Raw genomic sequence first — 13,144 nt, forward strand, 5'->3', positions numbered from 1 at the left:
CGTGCTTTGAATGTTTTGCCCCAAAAGGGGGGGGGGGGGGGGGTCAATTTTGCTCCAGGTCAGTACTTATAAGATACGCCAGGCTGTTGGACCTGATGGGACATACTCCTTCATTTAGTGGAAAAGGCTAATACTGTACGATGTAAAGGTGGGGCACGTTGTTTTTTAGGGACACCCACCCCATCTACCACTATGCCCATCAATCCCTGAGGCACAATGGAGCAGTTTTCATGAAACAGAAATCTGCCTGTGCTAGTGATGTGTGGGGGGCTTGGTGTGAACCAAATGTGCTCAAGTTTGCCCAAGCCCTCGCAAGTCTGTCACTGACAGCCCCCCTGGCTTAATCTGTTGTACTTGGGGCTTTCCCTGTCCCTGTCCTGCAGACATGTCCCAAGCGGCCAGGGAATGCCCCTGCCGCAACTGGTGGGGCCAGGAGGGAGGTGTGTCAGTGACAGTTTTGTGAGGGCTTGGGCACCAAGCCCCTGCACATCAATAGCCTCTATCATGAAAGTGACACTTGGTTTGCCCTCCAGGCCAAAAATTTATTTGTATTGTATTGACCTCTATATCTATACTCTACTAGTCTTTTCATCTAAACTGGAAATCATTGCATTTGTTTTTTTCAGACGCTAGTATAAAGGGGAACTACTAGCAAAAGAAAAGAAAAAAAAAGCATCAGTGGGTTTATCCGATCAGTAACATGCACAGTAAAAATACATTTTTGTAATGATGAATTGTGCCCCATCTCTTATTAAATTTCTTAGTTTCATTAAGCACGCACTGTCCGGTTGGTGTCAAACATCTGATGTTGAGATACCAAGTTCTGGCTGCAGTATGCTCAGTATAGTGAGTTGCTTGATGCCTCTTATGCTCCATTCAGAAAAGCCTTTTTTTTTATGATTACAAGGTGTTCTGTGATTGGAAGAGGTGCAGATGCATGTTACAATCTCCCCTCCTCCAATCACAGAATGCTCTGTATATAGTAAAAATTAATGGAGGATAAGGTACAGCAAACTACTCACAGCTTTGCCCACCTGCCTGGAGGTGCATTGGGGTGCTATTCAAATGAATGGCAACACAACCTACCAGGACACCTAGTGTGCTGCACATTGTACTATATGATAGTGTATGTTAAACACACCACCGGTACCGTGTCTTTAGTGCAACGCTATGGTGTGACCCTTACATATGAAAGAGGAAAAACATTACCAGCACACTGTATGAATATGTCCAAAAGCACATCTTCTTTTTACTGATGCATATTGTCACATATATAGCGCAATGTTTCGGGGCCACGCAGGGTCCTCCTATCAGGCTTAGCATGACCCCGCGTGGCCTTGAAACATTGCACTATATATGTGACAATATGCGGCAATAAAAAGAAGATGTGCTTTGGACACATTTATACGGCGTGCTGGTGACGTTTTTGCTCATTTGATGTATGCGGCTCCATCCGCTGTCACCTCAGCAACCACTTTTTGATAAGCAGGGAAATCCCAGCAGCACACTGGCGTGGTGGTCCTTGCATCGCTAGACTGGGCTGGGTGTCCCCGGTTCCAATCCCGGCCAGGTCACTATCTGCAAGGAGTTTGCATGTTCTCCCTGTGTTTGCGTGGGTTTCCTCCGGGTACTCCAGTTTCCTCCCTGTAAGATAGCGACCTAGATTAGATTGTAAGCTTCTCGGGGCCAGGGACTGATGTGAATGTGCACTATGTAAAGCGCTGTGTAAATTGTCACCACTATATAAATACCTGTAATAAAGGAATAAATAAATCTGGTAAGGAGGGCGGGATCCCTCACTGGCCCTTAAATATGTCCCCAGGTATTCCAATATAACAGTTCAAGTTGCCAGTACTCCTATAATACTCACTGTTTTTGTCGTGTTTTACTGTAACTTGATAATATTAGGGGAAAAAAGTGTTGGTTGCTGTAGAAGTTTTCTGCCTTTAGCTTGCTGCATCAGAGCAAAATTGCAAAAAACATATTACCTTGTAAAAGTAGCAGAGGCATCGTCACTGTGCTCTACATAGACTGTACAGAGAGCAGAGCTGTAGGAGGGGCCCAGTAGTCCCCACCCACTACAGGTTGCCCGCAGAAAACTACAGGAGGGGATGGATACAAGACCAGTCACCCTGCACAAAGAGCGAGAGAGAGAGAGAGCAGCAGTGGCCGGTCTTTATTACAGTAAGCTCCACACTGGATTACTGCTCAGATCTGTAAAAAAAATACACATTTATCTTATGCTTATTTGAATCACCAAGGTTCAAATAAGCATACACATGCCTCTTCTATCTAGACAATATTTGCTTTTCCTATTAGGCTTTTAACTGCCGTAGATGGTAAATAGTTTTGTTTAAGACCAATGCGAAGAACTGGTAATTGAAGGAGAAGTTTGGAAAGAGTAAGACATACTCTCACTGATGTTTAAAGCCATAGTGGGACACTGCAACTTTCTAATACCAGCTTTGATCACATGAGTCTGCTCCTCCAGTGCTGTCTGGAGTTACAGACCAGGGAGGGGGTGAGCATAGCTTGCTCTGGCTCCCAATTATAAGCAGATAGGCAGAGGCAACTGTCAATTAGGCAGCCGGGGTGGATCCCAACAATATTGTCAGGTTCCTTATCCACCGCTGCATGGCTCTGCGCTGTCAGCTGATAGGGGGCATTAGCCCACTATCAACTGACTTTGGGTCACAGAATACATTAGTAAATGTACTCCTGTGACCCAAAAGATAAGTAAAAGCCCCCAAAAAAGGATCGTCTCTACCACAAAGGACGGAGACAATGTAAAGAATGTGTGTCTGTCTTTTAAAAAAGGCTGTAGTGTTTCTGTAATCCCAGAAGGTTTGATTTATTTAGCAATTTTAGGCTAAGTTCACACCTAGGTGTTTTAAACGCGTGATATCACACAAAACAGAGATTTGCATTGATGTCTATGGAAGCTGTTCACACCTTTGCGATTTGCCGCGCAGTAGAAAACAGAGCAAACAAAAAAGCACAAAAACAGCTCACCAGCTCAATCGCCTAGGTGTGAACCTAGCCTTAGATATGCATTCTGTATTATTTTTGCTTTATACCTAAAAAAGTTACCCAAAATGTATTTTTTATTGCAGCCCACACTAAATATTTGTAAAAGGAAGAAAAAGCAGATTAAGTGGGAAGTGCATATTCCCTCAAACTATCACAGAGCTTGATTCTACTTTTCAGAATGGATGAGGATGAGGATGAGGAGAGTTTCACCACTTGATTGGCATACACAAAGAGTCCCAAGACAGCAAAAAGAACTTCATTCCAGGTAAGTTTCATTTATCCTTTTTATTAACTTGTAAAAGCTCAAAGTAACAATGAATGTGAAGTGCCAATTCGTAAAGACAGCGTTTCTCAAATTTTGGAAATAATACCACCAATTATACTTTATGAGCGCTATAAGGGCACTTGCAAATCTCAGAATTTAAGTACAGTGTGATGTCTGTCATTGCAAATGCTATGGAGAACATATGGTTACTAAGGTGAAGCTCTGCTGACTTCCATCATCTAATCATGGGCAAACAAAATGACTGTTTTGTTTGTATTTACCCTGCTCATGACTGGGTATTCCTTGCAAAGTGCAATTTCTCTTGCAAAGTGAACAGTCTATTTTCTTTTAGTTAATCAACCCCTGGACCAAAATCACATGTATACCTGGGTGTCAGTGTTTGGAAAAAGCTAGTATCTCATTGGATATTGCCTGTGTTGGAGGATGGAGAAAGATCTTTTTTTAAATGGAAATAATCATGCAATCTCTGTTACCTTGTTTTAACACGTGGCATTTTGTCTTTAAGGATGAGCTAAAGAAGGTCGTCAATGCTCGAGTTTCCCGACAGAAGGCTATTGAAGAAACTGAATACTCCGACTACTCGGATGAATTTGAAAGTGATGGTATGTCTGTTCAGAAGAATTTTATTTAATCTATTTTGCTTGGATAACGGGGAAAAAGCAAAGGAGGAATAGAATTGTTCACTTCTATGTCAAGAGAGAGAAATAGAATAGCTCACTACTGTGCCAAGAGAGAGAAATAGAATAGCTCACTACTGTGCCAAGAGAGAGAAATAGAATAGCTCACTACTGTGCCAAGAGAGAGAAATAGAATAGTTCACTTCTGTGCTGAGAGAGAAACAGAATACAGTGGTACCTCGGTTCACGAACTTAATTTGTTCCACGATTCTGGTCGCGAACTGAATTGGTCGTGAGCCAAATCAAACTGTGATCAGACCATGATCTCGACTAGAGGAAGCCACGACCAGTGCCAGAGCAGGGAAGATGCCTGCGGTTGTGTTCGTCAACCGCTGTGGAATTCGTCAACGGAAATTTAGCTGAACTTCCTGTTCGCGAACCGAATTGTTCGCGGACAGAAGTGCTCGTGAACCGAGGTACCACTGTAGTTCACTTCTGTGCAGAGAGAGAGAAACAGAATAGTTCACTTCAGTGCCGAGAGAGACAAAGGGAATAGTTCAATTCCCTGCCGAGAGAGATAAATAGAATAGTTCACTTCTGTGCAGAGAGAGAGAAACAGAATAGTTCACTTCAGTGCCGAGAGAGACAAAGGGAATAGTTCAATTCCCTGCCGAGAGAGATAAATAGAATAGTTCACTTCTGTGCAGAGAGAGAGAAATAGAATAGTTCACTACTGTGCCAAGAGAGAGAAATAGAATAGTTCACTACTGTGCAGAGAGAGAGAGAAATAGAATAGTTCACTTCTGTGCCGAGAGAGAGAAATAGAATAGTTAATTACTGTGCCAGGAGAGATAAATAGAATAGTTAACTTCTGTGCTAAGAGAGACAAATAGAATAGTTAATTACTGTGCAGTGAGAGAGAAATAGAATAGCTCATTACTGTTCCAAGAGAGAGAAATATAATAGTTCACTACTGTGCCGAGAGAGAGAAATAGAATAGTTCACTACTGTGCCGAGAGAGAGAAATAGAATAGTGCATTACTGTGCCAAGAGAGAGAAATAGAATAGTTCACTACTGTGCAGAGAGAGAGAAATAGAATAGTTCATTACTGTGCCAAGAGAGAGAAATAGAATAGTTCACTACTGTGCCACGAGAGAGAAATATAATAGTTCACTACTGTGCCGAGAGAGAGAAATAGAATAGTTCACTTCTGTGCAGAGAGAGAGAAATAGAATAGTTCACTACTGTGCCAAGAGATAGAAATAGAATAGTTCACTACTGTGCCAAGAGAGAGAAATAGAATAGTTCACTACTGTGCCAAGAGAGAGAAATAGAATAGTTAATTACTGTGCCAACAGAGAGAAATAGAATAGTGCATTACTGTGCCAAGAGAGAGAAATAGAATAGTTCATTATTGTGCTGAAAAGCCTCCTAACCTTGCAAGTCATCCTTGGGCTTTTTATTCATAATGAAATCAAATCTGGACAGATGGTCCCCCCCAATAAGCTGCTTAAAAGGTCTGATGTTACGGCTGAGAAAGAGCATAGTCTACCCTCTGCTGAGTCATCGATAAAGCTCTGTAAACTATTATGCTGATACTTGTGACTGTGCAGATCCGCAGGATTGTGAGGTGCTTCTTCCTCTAGCTGTCAGTAACCTTTACAGTGATTATCTAATTCAAAATAATTCATGTTATTTCATATTAGGTAATCACTGTAATTGTTACTGCAATTATTATTGACAATTACAGTCATTAACTAATATGAAATAATTAGCTGTTAAGACACTAGTTCACTTTGAGGGAGGGAGGTAGGTAAACAAATTGGCCACATTTTCCATATTAAGAAAGCCAAAAACAAATATTTTAACCTAAAAGAGAGAGGATTAATTAAAGAACCTGGCGGTATCTGTGTAAATTTTGGACACTTTGGGTCTTGGCATTTGTATGTGATGTTAGTATTTAGAAACGGCAGTAATGTATTAATAAATGCAGTGGAAACTGAAAAATGCAGCATAAAAACAGCAGTAAAGGGGTTTGCTCTTGTTTATAGATAGGCTGATTGTACTGGTGCATCTTGGTAATTAAAGGGATGAATTGACTAACCGTAGACTGGTGTATATGTTTAAATCCAGCCAGCATGGCTTCTTTTCGGAATATCACCACTATTTGCATTTAGCTAACACTGAATGGTTTTCTTCTTACAGTTAATTTCTTGGCAATGGCCTAAAAAGTACCCGTGCTGACCATACTGAAGTGCAGGCAATTTTAAAGTGAGATTTAGTTTTCATATTGACGTCTCTGTTTTTGTAGAGCCCCCTCAGATCCTGAGCTCAGGCTGTACAACAACGTTAAAACGTCTAGCCAATTTGACTCTTAAGAGGTTTATTTACGAAAGCCAAATAGGCTGTTCACTTTGCAAAGGAATTTTGTCTTAGGTTAGTGAATGAGGTGAAACTCTGCTGACTTTCATCATCCAATCATGTGCCAGCAAAAATACATTTTTTTTCATTTTCCTTGTAGGTGATTGAGTGTTCTTTGAGCTTCTGCCTTGAAGCGCTGGACTGGGCAGGGTGTCCCTGGTTTAAATCCTAGCCAGGTCACTATCTGCAAGGAGTTTGAATGTTCTCCCTGTGCTAGTGTGGGTTTCCTCCGGGTACCTTTTCCTCCCACACTCCAATAACATGCTGCAATGTTAATAAGCTTCTGTCTAAATTGACCCTTTCACCTATGCATGTGGGATAGGGACCTTAGATTGTAAGCTCCTCAGGGGCAGGGACTGATGTGAATGTGCATGTAAAGCGCTATGTAAATTGTCAGTGCTATTTAAAGGAGAACTATGAGGTGAGTGCTTTTCACTCACCTCATAGTTCTAGCCGACCTGTGACAATGAGACTGTCACAGGTCGGCTCAGTAGATCGGGAGGTGAGCGAACACATGACGGTGTTCGCTCACCACTCGATCCACCCCCCCCCCCCCCCCTATACGTTATTGGGTATTCTTTCCAAAGTGAATTTTTATCACACTAAGTTAATGGAAAATTCCCTTGATTGAACAGCCTAATAGACTTTAGTATATCCACCCGTAAGCCTTCTCCCTCTCACCACTAAGCGCCATACTTTGTCATTTATCTTTCAGATAGCAGAGTAACAGTTGGCAGAAGAGGTTCTGCCATTCTTCAGGTGAATGACAGTGGATTGGGACTTGCTGCACTATTGACTTGGCCAGAAACGTATGATCTGTGTAATGTGTAGGCCTAGGATCCATAGGGGGTTCTACAATGTTAAAGATGTTGATTTGAAGGTTTTTGTCAGCATTATAAGGTGCTTGCTGTTAACAGTGCCGTGGTACTAGATAGAATGTAGACCATAGCAGGTTTATGTTAACACTACGAGGGTGCATGTTCTGCTGAGCCGAAGTGAAGGAGCCATTCGACTCAGCCGATCCAACATCTGGATCGGCTGAGCTTAACCTCTGGCAGTTCACTCGCTGCTGTTCGCCCTATTCTCATTGAACAGCAGTGAGTGAATAGTAAAATGCCGCTGATCGGCATTCGGCTCTGTTCTGCTCACTACCTCTGAGGTAGCGAGCAGAATAAAAAATAAAGTAAATCAGTAAAAAAAACAGCTTGGGCCCCAAGTTTAAAATGTAAAAAAAATGCATAGGGTTCCCCCCCAAAGTCATACCAGGCCTTTTAGGTCTGGTAGGAATTTTAAGGAGGAACCCCACTCCCAAAAAATGGGGTGGGAAAAACCTGGGGTCCCCCCTAAAATTCCCAACCAGACCCTTATTCCGAGCAAGGTTCCCCCTGGAAAAGCACCTTCTTCCCGTGCCGATGGGGGCAAGGGCCTCTTCCCTACAAGCCCTACGCGTTGGTTGTAGTGGTCTGCGGGCAGGGGGGCTTATTTGTATTGGGGTACCCCATGTCACAAATGGGGCACCCAGATGCTGGCCCTCCCTTGTGAATGAGTAAGGGGTACTTGTACTCCTACTTAATAAAAGAAAACACACTTGTAAAAAAGTAATTTAATTGAGAAAAAAACAATACAAAGAATAATAGAAAAAAAAATGATCCAACGAAGTAATCCACATAAATCACGATGCCGCCTACTCGCCGACCCCGTCTGCACCCGCCGAACACTTATCGCCAAATGACCTGTATGACAGGTGGCGGCAAAAAGAAAACAAATGGGCGGAGCTAGTGGTGACGTCACTGCTGGCTCTGCCTATTTGTTTTGATTTGGCCGCCACCAGTCGCTGGGCTGTCATTGAATGACAACAACTGGGCGGACCCAGCCATGACGTCACGGCTGGTTCCGCTCAGTTGTTCACATTTGCGGGGAGAACGGTCGGCTTCGGCAGACCATTCTCCCCGCTTCAACTGTGACTTCTGCTCGACTGAGCTGTTCGCCTGCCTTCGGCTGCTATTCAGGCTATTGTGCATAGCCCGTACAGCAGCGAACCGAAGGGCTCCGGCAGCCTAAGTGAGCTGATGGATTAGCAGATGCTTTGGCTTAAACCTTCGGCTCATTCGTGAATAACCCTCTATATGTGTGGATCCATGGTGGGGAAAGGAGGTATTTGCTATATATTGTATATTCTCCTGTTTTCTCTGGAGATCAGGATCATTTCCATTCCTTTACAGTCAGACAAGTGTCTGAAACAAGAACTGTCTGTGATACTCTTACAAAGTCACACCTAACATACCAGAATAAAGAGAAAAATCTTTTATGGTCATGCAACTTTTCTCTTATTATAGGTCAAATTTGTGAGTTACTTTCTACTTTGATATGCAACTTTGATGACCCTTTCATTTTTTACGTTTCTAGACAGTTTAGACGACTCTTTCAAGAAGACAAAAACCATTACAACAAAATCACAGAAGTCTTTCCATGATTTCCACTTCTCAGATGATGAAGATGAGGATTCACATAGCAAAGTGTCCTTCCTGAAAACTAGGAAGCAGGACAACAATGAGCCAGACTATAACCTGACTGATGGCAGTATCCGCAAAGGAGACTATGAACGTATTCTGCCCAAGTCACCACTCTCTGGGGATATGAAGAATGGAGGTCTTTTATCAGAAGGCCATAAACCTACTCCAAAGCCAAGAGAGTCCAGGATGAAACGATCACCATCACGTAAGAGATAGTTTAGGGATTTCATAAGAGGAAAAATCATAAATTGGGTATCCAAATATTTAAATAGAAACATACACATTTCTATAAGGGTCAGTGTACACACGTTTCAGACTTGCAAGCAGGTCAAATGCATTTGAATTGCTTTTAAGATGCTTCTGAATTGATTTTTTGCCTTCACTTTGTTCAGATGCAGAAGAATAGGGCATTTACCCTGATGTGATTTTAAGCAAATACAGCATTAATGGCAAATGTACTGTCTAGCTGTGTAAGACCAAAGTTCACAACTCAATTGCATTTCACATCCTTCTGAACTGCTTCAATCAGCATAAACGTGAAGCCCTTGAACCCGAGTTCTGAAAGGGAAATTAAAAACAAAATGCTAGACAGGAAGGGTTTTTCAGTAGAAGAGACTTTGTTTGTCTCTTTTGCCAAAATACCCTTTCTACAGTTACTTTTATTTTGTGTGTACGCTGCCTGTTACTCATGCACAGTGCATTGTAAACTCCCTGCAACTGCAAGATGTCAGAATAGAGATGAGTACTAGGACAATGTAACTACAGCGGCATTCACAGGAGTTACATCATTGGTGGCCGCCCAGTGGCCAAAGAGGGGAAAATGCTGGACCCAAAAGAATTGGTGGAAAAAATGAAGGTGGTAAACAGAGTGGTAAAGACACTGAACTGTTAGTGCTAGAGGAGGGAAACACAGAGCAAAGTTCTCTGTAATGTATGCAGGACTGCCACTGCTTGTTTGCTGGCTGTCATGCTGACCTGCCTTGGAAGCATTCTGGGTCACTGACCTTGAACAAGCAACCTGGAGTTCTTTCTGACTTCCCTTTGATGCCAGCTACTGACTTCTTTTTGATGATGACTCCAAAATGACTGGAGCCAGAAAGTGCCATACAGCTAAAGTTTTCAGAGGGAGAAGCCAAAGTTTTCATATTTCTTTCAACACAAGTTGCTAACATTTTTTAAAATGTATTTATTACTGGTATTTATATAGCGCCAACAATTTACTTAGCGCTGTACATACTGCACCCTAACCCCTAACCTAACCCTAACCCTGCCCTAACCTTGAGGAGCTTACAATCCAAGGTCTCCATCTCACATGTATACAGGGCCGATTTAGAATATATGTGTCTACTCCGGCTGCTATAAAATACTCTGAGGAGTAACTCACCTAAATCTGTCCAAACAAGAGTCCAGTGGACATCCCAGGTATGATAAAGTTTGAAACAGGAAATAAAAAAATTGTAATATAATAAATTATAAAAATGGTCCAGTAAATGGGAATTCTAATTTCCACAGACGTAGAGAGCTTTGAAGTGTATTAGATGATGATTAGATGATGGTCTAATAATGTTCTAATGATAATGATCATGATAATGATAATTATAATGTTCTAATTAGGAACATTAGATGATGATCCACATTTCTTAGCAATTCCAAAAGATGTACTTTACCAATAATAGTTTGATATCTTGTACATAGATAACAAAACAGTCTGAATAGTAGGAACTCTTCAAGATTTAGTAGGCAATTGTTTTCTTTTATAACGTGATAGGTCATTGCAATTACAGCTATTCCAATCATGACTCAGATCCACTTGCCCTTTTTGCATGCGGCAATCAGCAAAGCATAAATTAGGCATCAATATCAGGAACTGGATATACATAGAAAAGAGAAACCATTATTTTGCAAAAATACCCCGCTTGCTTATTCAGAGTAAAAACTATTTGATCGGCGTGTGTTATACATTTGATAAAAGCTTATCAAGTTAATTTTAACCAATATAGGTAGTTGCGATAGAGATAAATTGCACACATCTGAGCACAAGTTAATTCTAACCAGTGTAAATGGTTGTAGCAGAGATCAATTAGGTAAGATAAGCATTGTGTTTTTGGCAACCCGTCTTTTGGGAAGAGGCATATATATATATATATATGTTTCTTTATTTATTTTATAGCTATCCTGCACGTAGGGCTAGTCTCTCACACCTCTACTTGTGTTAGATTACAGGTTTCCTTAAAAAAGAACTCCAGGCAAATCAAATCGTAACCCTTGCAGTGAGGCTACCCCCCACACTGCAAGGGTTAAGTGCTTTTTTTGTCCAGGGAGCTAAAATAAAAAAAATTCTACTCATCTGAACTGAGATCCCTACTTGCTCTTAGACCGGTCCCTACCACCTCACTCCCTCACTGCTCCAGCAGCCTAAGGTCCTGTGAATTAGTTAAATATAAAATATGACACTGTCAAATTAAATTGTACCAAGTATATCTCCGCTCAAAATCACATGCATGTTTAAAAAAAACAGCAAAAAAATATGATACCCAAAATTGTAAGTAGGGGATACATTATTAAAAAAAAAACTTTACAGATCATAACTTTAGAGTTAAACGATATCTGAACCCAAAGCAAAAATGTAATATATGGCTGCTTACCCATTTTTAGATCTGTTTTTTTTAAATGTATTTATTACTGGTATTTATATAGCGCCAACAATTTACGTAGCGCTGTGCATACTGCACATTCACATCAGTCCCTAACCTTGAGGAGCTTACAATCTAAGGTCTCTATCTCACATGTATAAGGGCCGATTTAGACAGGAACCAATTAACCTTTCAGCATGCCTTTTGGAGTGTAGGAGGAAACCGGAGTACACAGAGGAAACCCATGCAAGCACAGGGAGAACATCCCAGATAGCAATCAATTGAGCTGCAAGTTTGAAAATGACTTGCTAAACTATTGCATTGCAAGTCTCCAGATCAGCGTGCTTTGCAAAAGTGCTGTATACTTGCAGAGCTCTTACTAAGACCTGCAGGACTGTTGCTGTAGACATGCCAAGCAAATTTGCTACAAATTCAAAAAGTGTCAACTAGAACTTGTGCTGCAAATGTTCTGCAAGTCTACAACTTGCCAGGAATGTGTGCAGCAAGTTAACAAGAATTACAATTTAGCCCTGCCACAAGTTTGTGGAAAGTTATCCTTGCTATCTGGGATGCCAAGTCCTTGCAGATGTTGTCCTGGCCAGGATTTGAACTGGAGACTCCTAGTGCTGCAAAGCAGAAGTGTTAAGCTCTACACCACCATGCTGCCTCAACCCCACAGTGTATGTGTGCAGCTATTCAGGGCTCCGGAATGGCGGTAACCGCTGAGATCAGCGATTACCGTTCATTAATGGATGCCCCACTAATGAGGCATCCATTAATGAAATGTTTTAAGCAGTTTCAGACACCTAATCACTTTCAGTGATCGGGTGTCTGACAGTGCTAGGAGTGCGGTTTGAACCGCACTGTCTATCACTGTTGGGAAGCCATACACATCAGGATTAGCAATAAATGACAGCGAGAGAAGTTGAAATGTGTGGAAAAAAAATACAAATGATATATATATATATTTTTATACTATAATTATTCTAAAAATTTTACACAGCACACTGAAAATCTACAGCTGAGCTGAACTGCTTCAATGAGCATAAACGTGAACCCGAGTTCTGAAAGGTTGTGATTTGTTTTTCACCCGAATTTTTGTATTTAAACCGCTCATGGCGGCGATGTTCAAAGTATGTCGCTGTCATTAAGTGTAACACTTCGCAACATTGTATGCCACCTGCCTAACCTGGTGACCACTATTGGCTTTTAGAGAATAACATTTAAATGTTAGCTTTCAGTTTTAGGCCGAGAAGTGCAGAAACATCTCTGAAATCCTAGACACGTGAGATGTTTCCAAATAAAGGACAAATAAATGAATGTATTTTAATGCATTTTTTCAGATGTGCTATTTTTCTAAAATAATAATAATTAAACCTGGGGGAAAAAGTGTTTTCTTCACGTTTTTTCCTCGTATTTTTATATTTTATTCATACTTAGTGAGGCGTTAGGCACTCAGTCATGGAGGGTTTAAAGAGGAACTTTACCCATATATTCAAAATAACAACAATTACACCTTTAGAAATGTTTAGTAATGACAATCTACAAACACATACTTCTAGATATTTGCCGGCTTTGCATTGTTTGCATCCCTTATTTCTCTTTTCTTCTCCAGTCTTCTGGCAGTGGCAATGTTTACTAAG

The 13,144-nt window shown here is 41.2% G+C and overlaps 1 protein-coding gene across 1 annotated transcript in view; it reads left to right on the plus strand.

Annotated features, from left to right (window-relative positions):
* MAP9 (microtubule associated protein 9) overlaps positions 1 to 13,144 on the plus strand; it is a 143,605-nt gene that overhangs the window by 72,115 nt on the left and 58,346 nt on the right. Inside the window, 4 exon segments of the mRNA XM_018559710.1 lie at positions 3,208 to 3,295; positions 3,822 to 3,918; positions 5,423 to 5,425; positions 8,762 to 9,073. Coding sequence (XP_018415212.1) covers positions 3,208 to 3,295; positions 3,822 to 3,918; positions 5,423 to 5,425; positions 8,762 to 9,073 — 500 coding nt within the window.

This window comes from Nanorana parkeri, unplaced genomic scaffold, assembly GCF_000935625.1.
Source record: "Nanorana parkeri isolate BGI_ZX_2015 unplaced genomic scaffold, ASM93562v1 scaffold413, whole genome shotgun sequence".
Lineage (NCBI taxonomy): Eukaryota > Metazoa > Chordata > Amphibia > Anura > Dicroglossidae > Nanorana > Nanorana parkeri.